Here is a 25,000-nt window from a genome sequence, read left to right as displayed (position 1 = left end):
CATGTAAATCCTGTCTCTCAGGATTCGCTCCAACAACTTGCCCACTACCGACGTCAAGCTTTCCAGTCTATAGTTCCCTTATGACTTTCCCTTACCATCTTTCTTAAACCGTGACACCACGTTTGCCAACTGAGTCTTCTGGCACCTCACCTGTGGCTATTGATGATATAAATATCTCAACAAGGGGCCCAGCAATCACTTCCCTAAGTTCCCACAGAATTCTAGGGTACACCTCATCAGGTCCTAGGGATTTATCCAACTTTATGCATGTTAAGCCGTCCAGCACCACTACCTCTGCAATATGGACATTTTTCAAGATGTTGCTATTTATTTCCCCACGCTTTCTATCTTCCGTATCCTTCTCCACAGTAAACACTGATGCAAAATACTCATTTAGTATTTCACCCATCTCATAGTTCCTTGAAAGTGGAGTCACGGGTAGATAGGGAATATGAGGAAGGCGATTGTTATGCTTGCTTTTCTTGGTCAATGCATGGAGTATAGGAGTTGGGAGATCATGTTGCAGTTGTACAGGACTCTCTTTAGGCCACTATTAGAATACGGCATGCAATTCTGTTCTCCCTGGTTTGGGAGGATGTTGTGAAGCTTGAAACAGTTCAGAAACAATTTACAAGAATGTTGTCAGGGTTGGAGGGCTTGGACTATAGGGAGAGGTTGAATAGACTGGGGCTACTTTTTTTGGAGCATCCGAGGCTGTGGGGTGGCTTTATAGATGTTTATAAAAGATGAGGGGAGTAGACTGGGTAAACAGACAAGGTATTTTCCCCGGGGTGGGGGAATCCAAAACTAGATGGCATAGGATTAAGGTGAGAAGAGAAAGATTTAAAAGTGACCTCAGGGCCAACTTCTTCATGCAGAGGGCGGTGTGTGTATGGAATGAACTGCCAGAGGAAGTGGTGGAGGCTGGTACAATTACAATGTTGAAAAGGCATCTGGATGGGTTTCTGAATAGGAAGGTTTAGAGGGATATGGGCCAAATGTTGGCAAATGGGACTAGAGTTATTTAGGATATCTGGTCAGCAATGAGTTGGACTGAAGGGTTTGTTTCAGTGCTGTATATCTCTATGACTCCTGTGGTTCCACATATTGGTGGCCTTTCTGTTCTTTAAGGTGCCCTATTCCCTCCCTAGTTACCCTTTGGTCCTTAATGTATTTATAACATCCCTGTGGATTCTCCTTAACCTTATTTGCCAAAGCACTCATGTCCCCTTTTTGGCCTTCTGATTTCTCTCTTAAGTGTACCCGTACTGCATTTATACTCTAAGGGTTCACTCAATTTCTGCTGTCTATGCCTGACATATGCATCCATCTTTTTCATGACCAAAGCCTCAATTTGTCTAGTCATCCATGATTCCCTAAAACCTACCATACTTGCCCTTCACCCTAACAGGAACATACTGTCCTTGGACTCTCATTATCTCATTTCTGAAGGCTTCCCATTTTCCAGTCGTCCCTTTACCTGCGAACCTCTGCCCCCAGTCAACTTTTGAAAGTTCTTGCTTAATACTGTGAAAAAAATCGGCCTTCCTCTAATTTAGAGCTTTAACTTTTAGATCCAGTCTGTCCTACTTTACATCAAGTAGAATTGGTGGTGTGGAAATTACACAAAGATTACAGTTTAAATTTGGAAGAATTAAACTATGCAGCAATGCCAGGGTATACTGTGAAGTAACTTAAATGTTCAGGTTAGAAATCAGAGTTGAATGACACTTTTAAGTTTAAATCTCTGTTACAGTGAAGTGGGTGGCATTGTTAATTCCACATTATTACAACAACTATTGCAGTCATGTACATTAATAAACCATACAAACATATTAGACCTAATGCATTTCAATTTTCTCAAATCTTTAGAAATGGAATAGAACCATTGGGATATCCATTTTAGAAGCTGCATAATCACTGCAATGCTGTCATGCAAAACCATCAAGACCTTGGCTGAGAGGTAGAAAACAGTAGCGGCAAAAGGTTGCCTTTCAGACATGAGGAAAGTATACTGAGAGGTTTCCTATGAATAGACATTAGTATTATTGTTTTTTTCTTGTTCTGTATGAATGATAATAGACAGTGTGCAGACAAAGTTTCAAAGTTTACGACGACACAATACTTGGAGGCAATATGGACTGAGAAGGTTCGGGATAGACTTCAAGAGGATAGAATCAGGTTTGTGAAATGTATGGACACAGTTGACAGGCAGATCTAATTCAGTAGTGTCAAATGATATATTTCAGAAGGAAGAACAAGAAATTTTAAGACCATGCTTATCATTTTATATGCTGGATTAATGTTAAGAAAAGTTACAAGATGTTAACTATTTCCTCTGGCACTTCACAACATCACAGAACTGTTGCAGGGCAGAAGACGACCATTGGTCTATTGTGCCTGCACAGGTTCTACTGTCTAGTGTCAACCTTTTGCCTTTTCATAATATCCCTGGCAATACATGTCTATCAAAATAATGATCCAATGCCCTCAAATGCCTCAATTGAACCTACCTCCATCACATTCCATACCATAACTACTTGCTGCATGAAAACAATTTTACTCACGTTACCCTTGCTTCTTTTGCATATTTTAAAAATTGATGCTTTCATTTTTCTTCCTAAGTGGAAATAGTTTCATCTTATCTATTCTATGCATTCCGCTAAGGACTTTGGAAACCTCTATAAAATCTCCACGCAACCTTCTTCTCTCTAAGGAGAAGAGTCCCAACTTTTTTTTTTTTCAATCTATCCTCATAACTGAAGTTTATCATTCTTGGAATTCTTCTTGTAAATTGCGTCTACACTCATTCTAATGCATTCGCCCATTTCCTATAATGTTGAACCCAAAAGTTTATACAATACTCCAATTGAGGTCTAAATAGTGTCTTGTACAAGTTCAATAACACCTCCCTACTCTTGTAATCTCTGCCCTCATTAATAAAGTCAAGTACACTGTATGCTTTTTTAACTGCTCTCTCCACCTGTCTTACCACCTTCAAAGTTCACTTCATAATGTTCTTCCTGACTGAAATGACAGAAATTAAACAGCAAAAGCACAAAAATCACAGTTTCCACAAAATACATATGGTAAGTTCAAAAATGTAGTTACATTTTGAAAAATCTAATTTTGAACTTTTGTTTCACAAGAATTTGGAATTAGAAAAATGTACTGATAATGCAGGATTAAGTTTCAGAGGGATGGAGGATCCCGCAGGTTACCCTAATTTCACAAGCCCATTGAGAGACATGGAGTCAATGTAAGTTGGCAAAAACAGAAACCATAAGAATACACCCTTTAAGTTAATAGTAAATCGATTTATTGCTTGTTGCAACTGAGATATTGAGGAACTTTAACAAAAAGTTGGTCTCAAACATCTCAACAATGAAAATAAAAAAACTTCCTTGTTAACCGAGCCCATCTAGTCACACGAAATTAAAGGATAATACCTTGTTGATGAGTAAATTAAACACTCAGAAAAACATCCTTTGAAATTTCTGAATTGTTGCAAAATATTTTGATAGTTGCCAGATTAATTATAAACAAATGAGAAAAGCAACAACAACAAAAAGAAACAAACATCCGCTGCTCACCTACCAACTTTATACAATAAACACAAGAACCAGTCCTACCTTTGCTGGTTAGGACTACTCACTAGATCTGATGAGAAAAATGTCGGTCTGTTTGTCTGCGTTAAAGTCTCCAAATGCAGCCACGGTTCCCCAGGCTTCAGACCCGAACAGCTCGGCAGTGACATCTTGCAGAGCGGAGACAGCAGAACGCCAGCGGAGAAGGCATACGACAGCGAAGATATGACAGATAATACCAGAGGGGCCCATGGCCGGCCACAGACAGAGGAAGGGAGAGGAAGCAATACCGGCACCGTCACCATCTCCCAGCAACCCAGTACAACCTGCTTTTCGGCCGGAAACCATGGCACCTCACCAAGCACAACGGGTGCAAAAAAAGGGCATATCAAAATATTAATTAATAGAAAATAAAACATGTATGTATTTTAAAAAGATGTTGATTTGAATTATTTCGAAAAGTTTAGGTGTCAGGTGGACTTCGCGACAATGTCGCGCGATACTGCCTTATTCTATCCAATATGGACGACCTGCGCTGGATATTGACAGATTTCAGATCCCGATCGAAACGTACAGGTTTGCAAATAAATAGGTAGCATGACTGAGAAATTATTAATGGTGATGTGATATTTTACATTCCATGCTTGATAGTGAGCACTGAGCTTGTTTGGTTTAACTTTTCCATTTGATGCTATCTTCGTCTAAGTCTTGTCATCTAACACAGTATGTGCTGTACATACATACTATTTATTTATAACGCATGTGAACGTACATGCATGTTGAATAAAACACGTTTTGCGACTTTTGGCCGTTGGCAATTAGCAACTCTTAGTACACTTGCTATTCGGGTTGTTTTTGTCGTTGGTATTCGTGCTGATGTTTTCAATGTTTTGCATGTTATTTCCAAATGCATATGTATCCCATATAACATAAAAATGCTTAACCTTTAACTAAATTGGAAACATCAGTGAAAACAAAATATAACGTTTGATGAAATGATGTCATCTAATCTTATTTTAGCGTTTCTAGCCACCACAGCCATCTGAACTGTAACCTTCTCCGAACATATCACATAACTCCTTCTGAAATATCTACCATGTGAGGTTAAGTAATTTAACACCCTTGAATTTTCCTTTGCTGTAAAGCGCTCAACCAATTGCGTTTGTAATTTAGGATTATAATGGGAGATTTCACGAGCTATTGCATTATTCATGCAACGATATTGGTCGGCTGAGGTGCCATCAATAAAACAAATATGTTCGTAAATTCTTGTTTTCTTACTCATTTCTGAAAAGAATACAACTTAAAGGTACCTACCTTTTTTGTAATTGAATACAGATGTTCATGAACATAGGAATTATGTTGTAAAGTGATTTTAAGATTTTAAAATTCAAATCAGTGGCTTCTGCCCTTCAATTTAACAAAGTTTGTCACTCCATTTCAGTTCGTAGTTTGGCTTTTGTTACATTTTGCTTATTTACAATATTGTTTTTGTATTTTGTGCATACAATGATGGCACTGAGACCAATTTTATCTTTAAAGAGAATGTTGATGTTTAATTCACAATTAACATTGATTTCTTAATAAATTGTATACATTGAAATTTGTAAGTTTGCAAAATGTAATAGTAAGTGTATGCTCCCTTAAATTTCAATGCACCTTGTTTACTAACATTGCATGTATAAACTAACCACTTAACGTGTGAATTGCTATAACATACTGTAGCAAGAGAGGCGTGTTTTTGAAAGTTGAAAATGGAAGTTACCAACTTCGATGATGATGACAACCCCACCTACAATCATAGTTACTCTTTACTGGGTAAGTTTTTATTGCTTATATACTGAACCTAACATTTCAGCATGAATATGCAAATGAGAATCAAAATTTGTTTTGTGTACTAATGCTTTTAATAATTCCAAATACAGATGAATATAGTATTTACTAGGTTTCAGCGTTTGGGAACATGGAACTGGAATGTCATAGCTATTACAGAGACACGGCTGAGAGAGGGACAGGACTTGGACCTCCATGTTCCAGGGTATAGATGTTATAGGAACGATAGAAAGGGAGGCAAGAGAGTAGGGGGAGTGGTGTTTTTTGTTTGGGAAAAAATAACTGCCATACTTAGAGAGGATATTAATGGGGGATTGTCCCGTGGAGCTATATAGGTGGAACTGAGAAATAAGAAGGGGGTTGTACAATCCCGAAAAGGGATGGTACTATAGGCCCCCAAATAGTCAGCAGGAAATTGAGGAGCAAATATTAAGGGAGATCTCAGATATCTGTAAGAATAATAGTGTCGTAATAGTAGGGCATTTTAACTTTCAAACATAGTCAGGGATTGCCATAGTGTTAAGGGCTTGGATAGGGAGGAATTTGTTCATGAATGAATGATTTTATTATCACGTTTGTTTTACAGTGAGAAGCTCTATGACTCTATAAATGGAATAAAGTGCATCAGCACAATGTAGCACTATTTTGATAGTTTCAGAAAATGAGAAAAATGAAAAGATTTAGCTTAAAGAGAAGTCCATTTTGCTTTTAAGTTCTGACCTGCTCAGAACCGTCATTGTCTTACTGCCTTCAAGAAAATTGGCTTTATCAATATGTTGATGTACCTAATAGAAAAGGAGAAAAACTTGAACTTTTTTTGGCAAATAAAACAGGGCAAGTGACTGCGAAGTTAGTGGGGTAGCACTTTGGGACCAGTTATCATAATTCTATCAGTTTTAAAATAGTTATGGAAAAGGATCGGCCTTGTATAAAAGTTAAAGTTCTAAATTGGAGCAAAGCCAATTCTGATGATATTAGATAGAAACTTTCAAAAGTTGATTGGGGTCAGCTGTTTGCAGGTAACGGGATGACTGGCAAGTGGGAGGCTTTCAAAAGTGAGATAAAGAAAGTTCACAAACAGTATATTCCTGTTAGAATGATGGGCAAGGTTATTAGGAGTAGGGATCACTGATTACTAGAGATATTGAGGCTCACGAAAAAGAAAGAGGCATTTGTCAGGTATAGACAGCTGGGATCAAGTGAATCCCTTGAAGAATGTAGTGAGTGTAGGAGTATACAAAAGGGGGAGATTAGGAGAGTAAGAAGGGTATATGAAATAGCTTTGGCAGATAAGGTTAAGGAGAATCCAAAGCGATTCTACAAGTACATTAAGGCCAAAAGAGTAACAAGGGGAGAATAGGGCCCATTAAAGATGTACAAGGCCGTCTATGTGTGGAGTGACCAGAAATGGATGAGATATTAAACCAATATTTTGTGTCAGAATTGACTGTGGAGAAAGACACGGAAGCTAGGGAACTTGGAGAAATAAATAGTGATATTTTGAAGAGAGTCCACATTACAGAAGAGGAGGTGCTGGAGTCTTAAAATGAACAAAAGTGGATAAATCCCCAGGACTTGATCAAATGTATCCCAGGACATTTGGGAAGCTAGGGAAGAGATTGCAGGGCCCCTAGCAGAGATGTTTTTCATCTACAGCCACGGGTGGAGTGCTGACAGACTGGAAAATGGCGAATGTTGTGCCTTTATTTAAGGAAGGCTGCAAGGAAAAGCCTGGGAACTATAGACTGGTGAGCCTAACATCCATTGTGGGAAAGTTGTTGGAGGGGATTCTGAAAGACAAGATTTACATGCATTTGGAGAGACATGGACTGATCAGAGATAGTCAGCATATGTCTGTGCATGGGAAGTCATGTCTCACAACTTGATTTGAGTTGTTTTCAGGACATGACCAAGAGGACAGATGAGGGCAAAGTGATAGACATTGTCTACATAGATTTTAGCAAGGCATTCAACAAGGTTCCGCATGGCAGACTGGTTAGTAAGGTTAGATCACAAGGGATCCAGGGAGTGGTAGGCACTGGGATGCAAAATTGGCTTGAAGGTAGGAATCAGAGACTGGTGGTAGAGGGTTGTTGTTTGGACTGGAGACCTGCAGTGTTCTGCAAAGATCAGAGCTGGGTCCACTATTGTTTATCATTTAAGTAAACGATTTGGATGAGAATATAGGAGGAATGGTTAGTAAGTTTGTGGATTAAACCAAACTTGGTGGTGTAGTGGACTGTGAAGAAGGTTATCTAAGAGTATAATGGGACCTTGATCAGCTGGGCCAATGGGCTGAGGAGTGGCCGAAGGAATTTAATTAAGATAAATGCGAGGTGTTGTATTTTTCTAAGACAAATCAGGACAGGACTTATGCATTAAATGGTAGGGCCCTGGAGAGTGTTGTCGAACAGAGAGACCTAGGAATTCAGGTACATAGTTCTTTAAAAATGGCACCGCAGGTAGACAGAGTGATGAAGAAGGGATTTGGTACACTTGTCTTCATTGGTCAGAGTCTAGCAGATGGGGCGTCATGTTGTGGTTGTACAGGACATTGGTAAGGCCACCTTTGGTGTACTGCATGCAGTTCTGGTCACCCTGCTGTAGGAAGGATGTTATTAAACTGGAAAGGGTGCAGAAGAGATTTACAAGAATGTTACCAAGACCAGAGAGTTTGTGTTACTGGGAGAAGCTGGATAGACAGGGACTTTTTTTCCCTGAAGCGTAGGAGGTTGAGGGATAACCTTTATAGAAGTTTATAAAATCATGAGGGGTATAGATGGGATGAATAGCCAAGGTCTTTTCCCTAGGGTAAGGGAGTCCAAAACAAGGGGGCAAAGGGTTAAGGTGAGAGGGGAAGATTTAAATGGGACCTGAGGGGCAACCTTTTCACATGAAGGGTGGTGCGAATATGGCATGAACTGCCAGAGGAAGTGGTGGAGGCGGGTAAAATTAGAACATTTAAAAGACATTTGGACTGGTTCATGAATAGCAAAGGTTTAGAGGGATATGGACCAAAAACAGACAAATGGGATTAGTTTAGTTTGGGAAACCTGATCGAGTTGGACCGAAAGGTCTGTTTCCATGCTGTATGACTATGACTCTATTGGGATACTGTTAATTTCTATGATCCCATGAACATGAGTCTGAAGCTAAATAGTACACTGCTTCGAGATCACACAAAGACCACGCATCATTCAGTAAAGATACCTTACTGGATTATGTTATCTACAGTCCTCCTCAACCACAGCAGACAGTTGGATGTTGAAACCAGAAATAAGTTGTTTGATTATACATTTGTTAAGGTTGATTCTCATCCATTTCTGGTTAAAAATTATTCAAGCATTCATGGTATCATTTACAAAGCTTCTGCCCAGAAATTCAAGAGAGTTGGCATAATGTATTCTGAGTTTGACATTAAAGTTTTGGTTCAGGAGCCATCGATAGTTAAGATAGGCAGTTGACTATTGGCAAGTTATTTTAACATAATCTATTAATTTTATTAAGAAATTGCTGTTTAGATATGATACATTAACTAAATAATCAGGAAATAATTACAACTTGCGATGGTTGAGAGCAATTAGCTGATACCAGAGGATGAGTGCACGATTGGTATAGTGTGTTGATCTCAGTAGCTTGCGATGGCAGCTTTCTGCTTTCTAACCAAAGTGTTAGCGGACTCTTCCCTTAGTCTTGCTCCGTCTTTACTCGTTCAGCCTCCATCCAAAGAAGTCCGCTGCTTGACCAGGACTGACTCCTAGTGAGGGCTCATTTATATACTTTATTTCCAGAGATTGGTAGTTAATTCATGTCAATCACTCATTTGACCCTTTCTGACGTGATATTAGAATGGCCACCTCCCCCTAATGTCCATCACTCAGCTTGAGGCCAGCGTTTTAGTTTTGGTCATGCTGTAGGTCATTTCCTGGCAGTTTCCAAACACTTGTATAGACAAGGATTAGAGAGAGTATTATCCGAACAACTTAGGAATGTCAACCTGAAACACAGACCTAAGAGACACTGACATTTCCAGGCACTGTTTGCATATTTCTGGAGCGAGAAAGGAAAGAGTTTCTCTGTTGATGTTGTCTTTTGTTAATCCTATAAATTTTTATTATATATTTCTATACTTATTCTAAAATATATTATTTCTTAAATGTCTCATTTCTCACTGCATTTGCCCATAAAGCACTGCTTTACTAAAAGATTCCAAAGGGATCTTGATCAAATGGGTCAATGAGCTGAAAAATGGCAGATGGAGTTCAATCTGGATAAATGCGAGGTATTGCATTTTGGTACACAAACAAGGGTAGGGGTTGTACAATTAATGGTAGGGACTTGAGCTGTATTGTAGAACATAAGAACCTGGAGGTGCAGATACATAATTCTTTGAAGTTTGCATCACATATAGACAGGGTGGTTAAAAAGGCATTAGGCATGCTTGCTTTCATTGCTCATCCTTTGACTATAGGAGTTGGGAAGTCATGTTGAGGTTGTACAGAACATTGGTGAGGTTTCTTCTGGAATACAGTGTCCAGTTCTGGTTGCCCAATTATAGGAAGGATATTATAAGCTGGAGAAGGTTCAGAAGAGATTTCCCAAGATGTTGCCGGATATGGGAGGTTTGAGTTATAAAGTAAGGCTGGATAGGCTGGGACTTTTTTCACTGGAGCATTAGAGGTTGAGAGGCAACCTGATAGAAGTTGATAAAGTAATGAGAGGTACAGTTAGGGTTAATGGTAGTTGTCTTTTCCCTGGGATGGGAGATTTCAAGACTACGGGGCACGTTTTTAAGTTGAAAGGAGAGAAATTTTAAAAAGACATAAGAGGCAAATTTTTTACACAGAGGGTGGTTCACGTGTGGAATGAATGTCCTGAGGAAGTGGTGAAGGCAGGTACAATTACAACATTTAAAAGACATTTGCATAGATACATGAATAGGAAAGGTTAGAAGGGATATGGGCCAGGAGCAGGCAGGTGGGGCTAGTTTAGTTTGAAATTATGTTCGGCATTGACTGGCTGGACCGAAGGGTCAGTTTCCATTTTGTATGACTCTTTGACTCTTTGACTCTCTGACAGAATGTTTTCTCAAAAATGCAGTTATTGGGTCTGAACCCCATTGATTGGCAGAAGGGTTTGTACTTCTAAGAGAAATCTTCAGAAGAATACTGGATAGGAATAAAATTCTGAAATTATATTTGAATTACAATCCTATGAGAGTTAGGTTCTGCTCATCTCGTTCCCATTTTTTCTTTGCAAGTGAAATGTGCCATATCACTCCATTTTTATGAGCAACGTTGCATTTGTAATATCTTGTGATAGATTTATCACACACTCAGGAAATTAATCTCCTGGTACAATAATTTCATAAATTCTCATCCTGACTAGAAGCGAATCATGTTTTCATTAGGTTTCTATTTGTAATCTCAAAAGAGAGCCCTTTTGTGAAGTACCTCCCAGCCCACCGTATTGCTCACAGTCCTCTTGTATAATTTTTGTATAAGTCGTTTTGAAGGTGGGAAGATGATGAAGAAAATTGACACGTACGAAACATAGCCCATGTAGTATGAATAACTGTCAATAAAATGCAAAAGGCAGCCATATGTTCACAAACTTGGATACTGCCTGTGAATGGGAAATAATGTAGCCAACAGATTTCAATGCAGGTAACTGTTCACCCTTTTTTGAATCAAGTCCAAGTATTATTTAAAATGCTTAATTTCCTGGGGAGATAGTGACATACTGGTCATGTCACTGGATTACTAATCCAGAGGTCCAGGATGATGTTCTGGGGACGTGGTTGTAAATCTCACCATGGCATCTTGAGATTATCATGAGATTAATAAATCAGGAATTTTAAAGCTAGTCTCAGTGCATGACAACTATTGTTGATTGTTGTTTAAAAATCCCATCTGTTTCACAAATGTCCTTTAGGGTAGGAAATCTGTAATCCTTACCTGTTGTGGTCTCCATGTGACTCCAGACCCACAATGATGTATTTAATATGATACTGCAAATAGAGATGATTGCTAGTTCTAATAAAGCACCAAGTTTATTCAACAAGCGTACACAGGGGAAACAGTACCGCAGGAGACTGCTTTCCCAATCATAATTTGAGTCACATATTTATACAGTCTCATTGATTGCAATGGCTTTTGGAACATCATAAGATTATAGGTCATGTGCAATTATTACAGGGTTTCATATCTTTCAGACATTTCTCTGGTTAGTGAATTGTAAAGATAAACAGTACTGTCTCAGCATGTGTACCTCAGCGCAGGGTCTCTTTATCTTGTTATTGGAGCTCCTGACAGTGTGCATTGTACGATGGTATCCTTAATGTTCCAGACAGCAATCTGCTGTACCCAGTCAGGACATCATCTCGTCCAAGTTAAATGATCCTTTTGTTTCTATCATATTGATTGAGTCCCACTTCCTTTTGTGATGTAGCGGGTTTCCCTGTACCTATCCATCACTTTACCCCTTCACTAGATTATGATAGTTTCAGCATTTTCAGGCATTTCAATCATGATATCCCTTTGTCTGCATTAAGGGGATCATCCATCTTCCTATACTGTTTACTACAGCTAGTTTGGTTTCAATGTTAAACAATTCAGTTGCAGTATACACATTCCAGTTTTCCTATCCCCTTGTCGATGTTTTCAGATATGTGACACGCTTACATTTATTTGATTATTAATTTCTGTATCTGTTTTTCCTACCACTGCAAACAGCTGTATGTCTGAACAAAGGAGTACAATTTCAGGATAAGGGCTGATTAATGATGACTGAAATGAGAAATTAATTCACTCAAAGTGTCGTGAATCTTTTCAGTTCTCTAACCAAGAAGTTTATAGGACTCCACTGAATATATTTAAGGCAGTAATAGACGTATTTTAAAGAGGGCCAAAAATTCGAGTTAAAGCCCAAGATCATTCATGATCATATTGAGTGCTGAGCAGACTCAGCAGGCCATGTTGTCTTCCTGACTTCTATTTCTCACGTTCGTATGTTATATATAAACACAATCTCTGCATCTAGTTGGGTAAAATCTTCCATAATTTTAAAGATCTCTTTTGAGTCATTGCTTAGTCTTCTCCTTTCAAGAGAAAAGAGCTTTTCCAAATTTACAAATTAATATATGCAAGCATATACTGAAACATCAACATTTGTTGTAGTTGAGGACTGCTGTCCTTGCTTTCTGTTTGTTATGGAAGCTAGCCATTTCTTGCATGTGAAGAGTCATCCATTATGTGTTCTAATGTGGCAGTGGAGCCCAATTGCAAACCTGCATGGCTTTCCATGGTGCAGCAAAGATGAACTGTCTGATTTTTGTTTGGATTATCCAGCCCTCTTAGCTTGCCTTTTGTCTTTTGCTGCCTTTCATGTTAGGTAACTCTTTCTTGTGCATTTTTCTCGCAGCCTGTGGTTGGTGCTATTTTTCTTGTGGCTCGTTTACAAGGAAGCTGGGAACCTCAATCTCAGCATATCTCACAGGTGGTGTCCCTCAATCTTGGCTTATCTCTCAGGCAGTGTCCAAGTTTGTGAACATGTGACTGCCTTTTTGATTTTATTGACAGTTATACATACTACATGTTTTCTCCACCTAGGCTGAGCTCTGATGACAAATACTTCTGTGTTGAGTAATTTCTTGTGCCATTTGATGCCCAGGAGGTTCTGAATGCATCTTGTGGAAACTGTCCAATCGCCTTTAAGAGTCTAGTGTAGGTGGTGAAATGATCCACTTCAAAAAGCTGATTTTTGAGCCCCACTACTCCTGGGTTGTCACCTAAAGTTACTCAAAGTTCACAATTTTAGCCATCTGATGGAATTTGGTTAAGAGAAAGTGACCTCCCTACCTACACCACCATCCCCCACCCCCACAGCCGATGTAAGACAATGGCGAAAGGACTCGAAGAATTTGGCGCCCAGGCATTCGTTGATATCCCTAAGTTTGCATTTTCCCACTTCAGAACGTTATTACTGCTGCTGATTTTCAACCAGTAGTGAGCAGGAACTTGCCATCCACTCCCAAGGGTAGTGCCAGCGTTTGAGAGCTGCGAGCTTGTAATTCACCAGCGACTATCATAGAGTCATGCAGCATGGAAACACACCTTTTGGTCCAACTAGGCCATGCCGACCATGTTCCCAAGCTAAACTAGTCCCAATTGCCTGCGTTTGGTCCATATCCCTCGAAACCTTTCCTATTCATGTATTTATCCAAATGTCTGTTAGATGTTGTAACTGTACTTGCATCCACCACTTCATCTGGTAGTTCATTCCACATATGAACCATTCTCTGTAAAAGAAAAATTGCCCTTTATATCCTTTTTAAAATTTACTTTTCTCACTTAAAAATATATCCCCTAATTTTGAACTCCCCCACCCTGGGGAAAAGACCCTTGCTATTCACTTATCTATGTACCTCATGATTTTACAAACCTCTACAAGGTCACCTTTCAATCTCATACGCTTCGGTGAAAAAAGCCCCAGCTTATCCAGCCTCTCCGTTTAACTGAAACCCTCCATTCCTGGCAACATCCTGGAAAATCTTTTCAGAACCCCCTCCAGTTTAATAATATCCTTCCTCTAACAGGACAACCAGAACTGCACGCAGTACTCCAGAAAAGGCTTCACCAATGTCCTGTACAACCTGAACATGATATCCCAACTCCTGTACTCAAAGATCTGAGCAATGAAGGCAAATGCTTTCTTAACCACCCTGTCTGCCTGTGATGCAATTTTCAAAGAATTATGTACCTGAACCGCTAGGTCTCTCTGTTCGACAATACTACCCATGGAATGGGATTCTGATTTTGGGTGTTGTATATCATGGCGAAGGACGCCACTGGCCAATTCAGTGCCTGAAAGGCACTTATTTCTGTTGGGATTTCCACAGTGGAGGTGATTGTGACTCCCACCAGTTCTCCGACCAGTGGACAAGAACCCTCTTTCCAAGATTAAATTGAGAAGCCAAAGAACTAAAATGATTGGAATAAGAACTAGAGGCATGATCACCTTGAATGGCAGAGCAGGCTCGATTGTTAAATGGCCCACTCCTGCTCCTGTTTTCTATGTTTCTGCATCCTATGAGGAAAGTGTGGGTCAACTGAGCCTGTACTCACTAAAGTTTAGAGAGATGCGAGATAAAATTCTAATGGGGCTGAACAGACTAGATGCTGGGAGGATGTTTTCCCCAGCTGGGAAGCCTAGAACTAGGGGACACAGTCTCAGGACATGAGGTAGACTATTTAGGACTGAGACGAGAAAAAGTTTCTTAACTCAACACATAGTTAATCTGTGGAATTCTCTACTACAGAAAGCTGTCGAGGCCAAGTCACTGAAAATCTTTAAGAAAGATAGATAAAATTCTGATTTTAAAAGAATTAAAAGATATAGCAAGAATATGGGAATATGGCATTGAGATAGAGATTCTACCAAGATCCCATTGAATAGAGGAGTCAGCTCAAATTGCTGAATGACTTACTTCTTCTTGTTTCTATGTATCTATATGAAAATACAGAGAACACTATTGTAATGAACACTGTCAGTTATGAAATTTTAACTTGAGATTGAAATCTGAGACACAGTAAACAGTTTAGTAACCATCTGGTTTAAATATCACACCTTTATGAATATGGATGGAACACATTAGCCATGATCTTGGGAATTGAGAAAGTGTGTTTCGGTTGATGGCTTTTAGCGTACGTGTGTTAGTTGTTTCGCAAAATACATTTTTGTTGTGCTTATGCTGTGTACTTGGGAAGACTAAATCTATGGTCTATAAGAAATTAATGCTTTCCTTTTATGTCGCGGCTTTAAATTTAATGAAGATGTGTTAATTATTGAGGATATTGACAAATTCTTCTCATTCTGCTTCTGAGTCTAACACCTTGTATCAAGCCAAATGTAGGCGATTATATTACTTTGTAACTGCATCATCGAACAACTGAGTTTGAGAATGAGAAAGAGCCCCCAAAAATCAAGAAGTAGCCATTGAGAAAATCTTGAGAGGACTACTTTCTCCCTGTTTTCCAGTTACCCATCAAGTTCAGTGGTTTTGCCTTTTCTTAGCTTTTGAACTTATGGTCCTAATTTTGTTGAAATAACATAGTTCTCATAACTTTAACTAATTCAGAAGTAAAGATTGATATTCTGCAAATTAAATGTCCTGAACTTGTTGAGCTGTGAAAGCTGCTTCGCTATACAAATGGTAATGTAATTTCACTTTTGCATTTCCCACTTTTACAAGTGAAGGAAAGTATGCAAGCAGGCAGAACTTTATTCAAGAGGGCAACAAGGCCTATGTGCTCATCTCCTCAACCTCCAACCTTCAACATCAGCTGCTGCTTGAGGTGCAAGTGCTAGTTCTTTTGATGACCGTGGTGAAATACAATTGGAGTTTCCAGAAACCAGCAGGCAAATTGCAATTCCCTTTTGAAGTTTAAGTTGAAGATTTTTTTAATCAAAGAATATTAGAATGTACTGTTTTGGATTTCTGTTAGAGTATTTCTCATGTTATTGGCAGATTCACGTAACTGGCACCCCCACTTCCTCCCCCCTCACCCAAGTCTCCGTGCATGATAGACAAAGGGGAATTGACTGTACTGCCAACGTCTGAGTCTGCAGCAGGATGAGGAATTAAAATGTAATTGCTACATTCTGTGTAGATTACAAGATTTGTTATCTTATGGAAGTACTGCATTTCCTTGATAAAATGTCATTGTTTTTGTACTCTGATAAAAAGGATGAGAGGCAGTTTCAGGAAAAAAAAACATGGAAGGCAGAGTAGCTGGTATCATTACAGTCTAGAATATGTAAAAAGCAGCTGATGCTTGTAGAGAAACAGAACCCAGTGAAATAGAGATATTACTCCATACAAAATTCTCAAGTTTGCCATTAACAGATCTGGATTGTAAGTATTGTAGTAAGTTCCATGAGTGGAAATGTGCTAAATGACCGACAAACCATGTACGTGGTCTGTCAGTATATATTAGGAATTATTTTTGTGCATTGCTTTGTGGGCACTCAGAGGATTAAAAAACAAAGTCCATAAACTTGAAGAGTTACTGGAGATATTTATTATGGATGTTGCTTTTAATAGGAAATGGTATCTATGAAAACTGAAGTAAAAGGAATAATATTACTTACTTCAAGCTGGATATCAGAGTTTTATGTATTATCAATTTACAGGGAGCTATACACAAACTAAAATATATCCAAAGAAAAAATTAAGTTAGTAAAGAAGTTAATAAAATAATTATTATGGTGTGTGAATATAATTTAAATTCCACAATCTGGAATTCAAAATTATGTAAGTGACCAGATATACACCGTGATCTTTGAACATGCCAACTGTTCAAGTTGATCAAATGAAAGAACACATTGGCTGACAGTGAAAGATTGTGTATAATTAATTGGTTTAGTAGCATGGATGAAAATCACATAATTCAGGTTTGTATACCATCGATGAATGTGTCATGGAAGCATTTTGATGAAGTAGAAGGAATAAAGAAACCCTATCATAACAAATGCCATATGATGACATTGCCAGAGATACCATTCACTTGGAATTTAATTGACAAAAATCGTGAAGCTAACCGCTTTCAATTTCCTTTATAACAATGTCCAACCTCAACAGAGATGCAGTTGGAAGTGGAAATTCAGCAGTTAGTACTAAAGATACTCCACTTTTCCATATGGTGTACTGTAACAGTTCTCACTGAAAGACTGAATCAATGTAATAGTCAGAAATTGTGCTCCTTCGTCACTAGCTCCTAATAAAGACATGAGCAAAGTTAGGCCTAGTTATTCAGGCACAAAATATCATTTCTGCTAAGGAATCAGTTCAGCCATGATTTCATATGGGTGGAGTCTCACTCCACTGAAGTTAGTTGATAAAATAAAACAAACAGATGCTGGTAATCTGAAATAAAAACAGAAGTTGCTGGCGAAACTCAGTAGGTCTGGCGGCATCTGTGGAGATAAAGAGTTTCTGAGGAAGGGTCACTAGACTCAATGTTACCTCTATTTCTCTCTCCACAGATGCTGCCATTTGTTTGAAGTTAATTGGTTTCAGAGATATAAAAAGTTTAAAATTTTGTTTTGTATTTTCCATTTTTTATCTATCTTGCTCTCTTAATCCCATCTGCCTTTCCCAATTTTAGTTTTACCCAGTAGCTGATTGAATTTTACTTAATATTTTCACTTCATATACTCCCTGGTTTAGGTTTTGTATGGCTCACTGAATATTCTTCAATTTGATGGATTGAAGAGTTTCTCTGTTTCTTGGCCTGTTCGCAGATGCCAAAGATTCCCTAAAGAGAACACTGCTTTGGATCAGTTGAAAGCAGGTCTCCTTAAAAACCTGTAAAAACTGTGAGTGGATGTTCACATGGTGAATGGTGAGTGCAGTTCATCCCCAATGGACTGCAAAACATAGAGCAATATGGGTAATTTGGGCAGGAAACCAATAGAAAAATTATTGCTTTCAGTCACTAAAATAATAAGTGGATGTGAATAAATGAATGCTCAAAAGTATTGGACATTAATTAAATAGAGCAACTATGCAAGGCAGAAAGATTTAAATCTGAATGTAGGATGAGTTAGGAGAAAAATAATAAAGAACACATCCAACAAATACTTGTTCAGTTGTCAAATATAGATAAGCTGGGTTCAAGCATTATTCAATCAGACAGGAATTCCAGAGCATTTTTCTAGATTGAGATAGAAATTTCAACATTCGTTTAAAACAAGCAGAAATGTTTTTTTAAATTCACTCACGGGATGTTGCTGCTACTGATAGGGCCAGCATTTATTGCCATTCCTTAGTTGCCCTTGAGAAAGTGCTGGTGAGCTGCCCTCTTGAACCTTCTTGAATTTGGTATAGGAACAACAATGCTGTTAGGGAGAGAGTTTCAGGATTTTGATCCAGTGATATTAAAGGAATGGTGCTATTCTTCCAAGTCAGGATGATAAGTAGCTTGACAGGAAATTTGCAGGTGATGGTGTTCCCATGCATTTACTACCCTTGTCCTTCCATTTGGTAATAATCTTGGCTTTGGAAGGTATTGACTAAGTAGTCTTGGAGAATTTCTGCAGTGCACCTTGTGGCGGTGCACACTGCTGCACCTGTGCATCAGTGATGGAGGGATTGAACGCTTGTGAATTTTTTGCCAATGAAGTGGACTGCTTTGTCTTGGATCATATCAACTTCTTGAGCATTGTTGGAGCTGCATTCATTTAGGCAAGTAGGTGGATATCCACCATATTTCTGATTTGTTGTTTGTAGATAGTGAACAGGCTTTGGGGAGTCTGGAGATGAAGTACTTGCTCAGGATTCCAAGCCTCTGACCTGCTTTGTAACCACAGTGTTTATATGGTTAGTCCAGTCCATTTTGTCATGAATGGTATCATGATGTTGATAGTAGTCAATTAAGTGACGGTAGTGCCATTGAATATCCAGGAGTAATGGTTAGAATCTTACCTTTTGGAGATGTTCATTGTCAAACAAGTGGCAAGTAACATTTGTACCACACAAATGCCAGGTAAAGTCCTTACACTAAATTGAGTTAGAAATTACAATATTACTTTAAAACCAGCAGGGTTTGACAAACCAGTCAGCAGTGAGGCAAAACAGCTTCTGTTTGATGACATCTTTAAATTCCGTTTTAATGATGTAACAGATTTCAGATTGTTCCTGGACATTAAAGATGCTTCAGTGCTACTGGGATTCTTCTTTTGATCAACCAGCAACTTTTAAAATATATGCTGCTTAAATTCTGCTTTTAACTATCAGCAATGAAGTGCAATAGGCAATACTTAGTTGGAGAGGTTCTTAGGCAAATTCAACAATATATTTAACTCAAAATCTAATTAGCAACAAAAAGTGGATTTTCATGGATTTAACCTTCTCCCTAAATATCTGTCTTGGGCTGACAGCAATTGACGGTTTCAATTGACAGAACACTTCTCCAATGAAAAGAAATTCACAACTATTTGCATGAATAAGTGACATAATAAACAGGAATTATATTTGCCCTCACAACTGGAATGTTGACTACCCTAAGATCACACTTTCAGCAGGTTTAAATTAACCATGGAAATTAATACACAATGGTATAACTCAATATAACTCTATCTTGTCACTTATATGAATAGGAAATATTTCAGAAAATACAAATACTTAGCACAATTTTGTTAAATGTACAATACCCCACACATTTAGTCATGATCAAAGTAATAACGCAATAAATTAAAAATGAACACTCTCAGTATTTTGATCTAAAAGACAATATGATCTTTGTGTAAATTACTTAAGTAGTTCAAACTATATTAGCGTGTGCTAGCACATTGTGCTGCACTGTGCTGTGTTCAAGAGTAACCACGGCCTGCTTCTAGATCAGATGATGCAGTTCATTGTTCCTTTCCTCACTAATACAGTTAATAGATTAATGTGAACCTGTAAAGAACAGCTCCATATCATTCTTGTCATTTGTTCAGGGAAAAATCATGGCTTCAGGTTGGATAAGTAACCGCCAACTTAATGCCATTCAATTCTGTGGCTGACTCCTTGAGCAAAACCTGAAAGACACAGTTTGGTAACAAAAATTGGTGTGATACAGCAGTTAATTATGCATGGCTGGAGTCCAGAATCTCCAGTCACTCGAGCAAAACTGGACAAGTTAATCGTCAAGAATATTAGTTACACCATTGTGTAAGTAAACATCAATGCACTTCCTTCCTGATTAAATCGCCCCGTTTGTACATCAGAAAATCTCCACTTTTAGGCATGGGTTCCTACTCCAGCAGTACTGTATAGTATTATGGCTGGACCTTTTATCGTATTTTTTGTTTTTTCTATGGAATGTAAGCATCACTGGTTAGGCCAGCATTTGATACCTACCATTAGTTGTCCTTGAGAGGTGGTGGTCAACCATTTTATTGATCTCCTACAGTCCAGCTGCAGTACAACTTCAGTTCTTCACAAAAATTTAAATATGCATTTTTGTTGTGTTGCATTATGAAAATAAACTTGTGCAGTATTGTCCAATCCGATTTGCTCTTCTTTGCCTTCAGTCAATTAATTTGTTTTATCAGTTCTGTCACCTTTCTTCCTTTAATAATTTAGTCCTGAAGAAGCATGTATCCAGAAAAAAGGGGAGGAGGTTGGTTGCATTGACTAATAATTCAATAGTTAACCTTTATAATCATCAGAGAGACAGATACTTTGACCGAGTTTAAATTCCTAAATTTGTAGAAGATCTGAAACAATGGTCTCAAGAGATGACCCTGTCAATATGACAGAAAAGAAATATCAGAAGCGGACTGAGGTTAGGAGATGTGTAATAAAAAAATATGATTGTTAATTGAACCTTGAACAAAGAATGAGTTCTAGTAACATCATGTTTTGATATTAGATGGGTAATATTGGTAATAAAGAATACTGAATAAATTTTGTGTGATGAATTGGTAATGTATGTTATGAATCAATTTAGATTGTTGTGTTGTCAACATTTTAAATCCTGGTACTGAAACTGGTACTAATTTAGAAGACTACTATTTTTAAAATTATAAATCATCTTAACTGTTTGCTAACTCTGACATAATGTTTTACACAAGCACAATAGTGTGTTACAAGGGCTTTTAATGGAGAAGCATGAGTCATTATGTTCTGGGATAAGGCTTTGCGAACCAAACTTAATTTTTGTAATCTGCCCAAAAAATGGATGGTGAAGGAATGTTCTTCCATTTGGGGTCACTTTTTAATCTTGATTGTTGCGGATTAATGACAAGACAAATTTAAAGATTTCATGGACTGTGGGTGAGATTGAAACTGTCATTTTCTAGTAAAATTCTTATTCTCTTCAGGCCTTCAGTTTTGAGTATATGCAAGGTTTAAAAAAAAGAAGTTTGGAGAATATTCACATTGGAATGTTACAACATTATCCAGCAATTTAGTCAATAATTTTAGCAGAAATAGAGTGCTCTCCAAATTTTAAACCCCAGCTAGATTATTTCGGGATACTTGACCATATGCAAATTTACATGTGAATGTTTTTTTGACTTGCATTGAATTAACTTTGCATTGTGACACCTGTGTATACAGTAGTTTTAACTGATAACTTTGCAACACTAAATAAAAACTGAAAGAACTGTGGATGCTGTAATTCAGGAACAAAAACAAAGTTGCTGGAAATGCTCAGCAGGTCTGGCAGCATCTGTGAAGGAAAAAACATTAACTCTCTTTTTTTCCTTCACAGATGCTGCCAGACCTGCTGATATTTTTTTCAAGCAACTTTGTTTTTGAACTTTGCAACACTACTTGGTCTGTTTTGGATAAAATATGGCATTTATCTTTCCTTAGGCTCAGTCTACGAACCTGCCAAAACTACATCACTAGTTTTTTCAGATGATAATCGATTGGACAAACTTGACAAATATTACAGAAATGGTAAGTTGATTTTGAGCACAGAATTTATATTTGTAACATTTTACCTATAGAGTGCCAAGCTTTTCTGCCTAGTTGTCATGCAATCTGTTCTAATTTTTAGTTAATGTATTAGAAAATTGCCTGCTGCACAGGGAGCAGGATGAAATCCTCTAATATATTGCTAATAGGCTATCATATTATGATCCCTTACATTGAGATTGCAGATATTGTCTGTTCCATACATGTTTGCATTACTAGCTCACCAATTACCAGAAACTACTGGCAGTTCAGTGGAAAGTGTTTGCATTTGTGTATTACCTTACGGCAGCTTCAGAACTTCACATCCAGCTCTATAATTAACAGATTTCATTTATAGTCACTGTTCCTTTTGTGGAATGCAAATTGGCTGTTGTTTGCCAAAGAGAACATAAAACAAATGGTCATTATTCTGCCTTTGAAGCTGATTATGGAAGAAATCTTGACCAAGACAATGAATAGTTTCAGCCCTGCCTTACCCTGAATATTCACGTGGGAGCTTTTAGCTCCAGTGGGATAGTTAACTGGGCCTCCATTTTATAGCTAAGGAAATGTAACACTTCTTTGGCACTATATTGAATTATGTGATTAATAAAAACTTACATAATATTTTACCCTACTGTGTAAAATCCACCTTTGTGTATATTGACTATAATAACTCAGGACACTTGACTTGAAAGGAACGTCCTTTACTGACGAATACCCAAGTAGAGCCACTACTGATGGCATACATCGGCTAGTCTAAGCCTGGGACAGAAAGTTTGTAGATCCACCCTAGGTCTGCTTTTTTTAATATCCAGAAGTGTTATCATACATGAAAGTTTCTTTTCATGGCGAAATTACCATGGCATTTTTTTCTTCATCTATTACCATAGACTGTAAGGTATATGAGCAGAATTAAGCCATTCAGCCCATTGCCCACCACCAATAAATCACCTGTGCTTCCAATTGAATAATTGAATACGGGCAGGTCTTACAAGGAAAGGTTGAGAAAGCTAGGGCTTTTCTCATTGGAGCGAATAAGGATGAGATGTTACTTGATAGAGGTGTTTTTTTTTCTATTCATTTCTGGGATGTGGGCATCACTGCCTGGCCAGCATTTCTTGCCCATCCCTAGTTGCTCTTGAGAAGGTGGTGGTGAGCTGCCTTCTTGAACTGCTGCAGTCCACCTGGCTGTGGATTGACCCACAATGCTATTAGGGAGGGAATTCCAGGATTTTGACCCAGCGACAGTGAAGGAATTGCGATATATTTCCACGTCAGGATGGTGAGTGACTTGGAGGGGATCTTGGAGGTGTTGGTGTTCCCATATGTCTGATGCACTTGTTCTTCTAGATGGAAGTGGTCGTGGGTTTGGAAGGTGCTGTCTGAGGATCTTTGGTGAATTTCTGCAGTGCATCTTGTAGATGGTACACACTGCTGCTACTGAGCGTCGGTGATGGAGGGAGCGAATGCATGTGGATGTAGTGCCAATCAAGCGGGCTGCTTTGTCCTGGGTGGTGTCAAGCTTCTTGAGTGTTGTTGGGGCTGCATTCATCCAGGCAAGTGGGGAGTATTCCATCACACTCCTGACTTGTGCCTTATAGATGGCAGACAGGCTTTGAGGAGTCAGGAGGTGAGTTACTTGCTGCAGTATTCCTAGCTTCTGGCCTGCTGTTGTAGCCACTCTGTTAATGTGGTGAGTCCTGTTGAGTTTCTTGTCAATGGTAACCCCCAAGATGATGAGAGGCATAGACTGAATAGATAGTCAGAGACTTTTTCCCAGAGCGGAAATGGCTATCACAAGGGGGCATAATTTTAAGGTGATTGGAGGAAGGTATGGGGAGATGTCAGAGGTAGGTTCTTTACACAGAGAGTGGTGGCTGTGTGGAATGCTCTGCCAGCGGGGGTAGTAGAGTCAGATACATTAGGGACATTTAAACAACTCTTGGATAGGCACATGGAGGATAGTAGAATGAAAGGTATGCAGGGTAGTTTGATCTTAGAGTAGGATAAAAGGTCTGCAAAACATTGTGGGCCGAAGGGCCTGTACTGTGCTATGCTGTACTGTTCTACATTCTATCTTCTAAAGCCTGTTAAGGGTATTACAAACCATCAAAGGTGAGGAAGAGGTAGGGAGAGGGAACTAAATCAATATGAAAGGGGTGGGTAGGCTTTATGAAGGGCTCAGGTGATTGAGTTCCGGTTGGGTAGGCCATTGCCTGTTACCAAGGGAACTTGTACTGAACAAGCTCCCGAGAGAGATTAATTAGTGATTTCGCATGGGACTTAAAGGGGTTATCACATCCCTGTCCTTCTGAGTCAGAGGGTTCCACTTGATCCTGTGATGATGGGGCCTCCTGTGCCATTTTGACCAGGGTCCTGTTCCTTTTTGCTTTCCACGTCTGGTCAAGGGGCTTATTATAAGTTGGCGAATGCCTCTTCTGTGACCATTGCAGGCCTTTGAAGAGTCACTACAAGGGGCTCGTGCTTAGTGGTGTGTCTGTTGAAACAATTGCCTCTATAGAGGGTGCCCGCTGGTTGACATTTTTTTTTGCTATCTTCTCCCCAGTTTTGACTATGTATGATACCGGTCCTTTTTTTTTAAACAATAACTCCTGGAATACCTGGAGCGATGTCACCAAAGTTCCCTATGTTGACCATATCTCCACCTAGTAATTTTTGAGATGTAGGAAAAGGTTTGACTCCATTGTGCTCCTACAAGTAAGAGCCCTTTTTATGGCTTTCACTTTCTCCTCGACAGGATATAATCCACCCTTGTTGATTCTGTACCTGCGGTACATTACCTCGTTTACCTGGAACACACATTTTCCCTTCTTAGCTGATGCCGGCCTCGGAGAAACACCATAAGACTTCATCCAAACACTCCATGTGCTCATTTGAAGTAGCTTCTGACATTAAAATGTCATACAGATAGACTGCCACTATAGGCATCACTTAGAGGATGTCCTCCATTGCCCTTTGAAAGATGGCACCAGCCAAAGGTGTCCCAATTGGCAAGCAAGTGTACTCATACAGTCCTTTGTGACTACTTATAGTAACACATTTTCTAGATGATCCCCCAAGCTCCAATTGGAGGTGGATGTGGCTTATATTCAGTTTAGAAAATGTG

At 38.8% G+C, this 25,000-nt stretch overlaps 1 protein-coding gene and 1 long non-coding RNA gene across 2 annotated transcripts in view; one reads left to right on the top strand and one right to left on the bottom strand.

The window, feature by feature from the left end:
• Nucleotides 1-3,928, bottom strand: part of LOC125485048 (T-cell immunomodulatory protein-like) — a 51,326-nt gene extending 47,398 nt beyond the window's left edge. Inside the window, exon 1 of the mRNA XM_048605983.1 lies at nt 3,656-3,928. Coding sequence (XP_048461940.1) covers nt 3,656-3,839 — 184 coding nt within the window. The 5' untranslated portion in view covers nt 3,840-3,928. The remainder of the gene's footprint in view (nt 1-3,655) is intronic.
• Nucleotides 3,929-4,011: 83 nt separating this feature from the next.
• On the top strand, nt 4,012-21,877 carry LOC125485004. The gene is made up of 3 exons (XR_007263785.1): nt 4,012-4,163; nt 5,313-5,405; nt 21,787-21,877. It is a non-coding gene; the product is annotated as an uncharacterized LOC125485004 (long non-coding RNA).
• Nucleotides 21,878-25,000: the final 3,123 nt, after the last annotated feature.

Source organism: Rhincodon typus, chromosome 15, assembly GCF_021869965.1.
Source record: "Rhincodon typus isolate 14 chromosome 15, sRhiTyp1.1, whole genome shotgun sequence".
Taxonomy (NCBI): Eukaryota; Metazoa; Chordata; class Chondrichthyes; order Orectolobiformes; family Rhincodontidae; genus Rhincodon; species Rhincodon typus.
The sequence above is the reverse complement of the archived record's forward strand: the minus strand, read 5'-3'. Positions and strand labels throughout refer to the sequence as shown.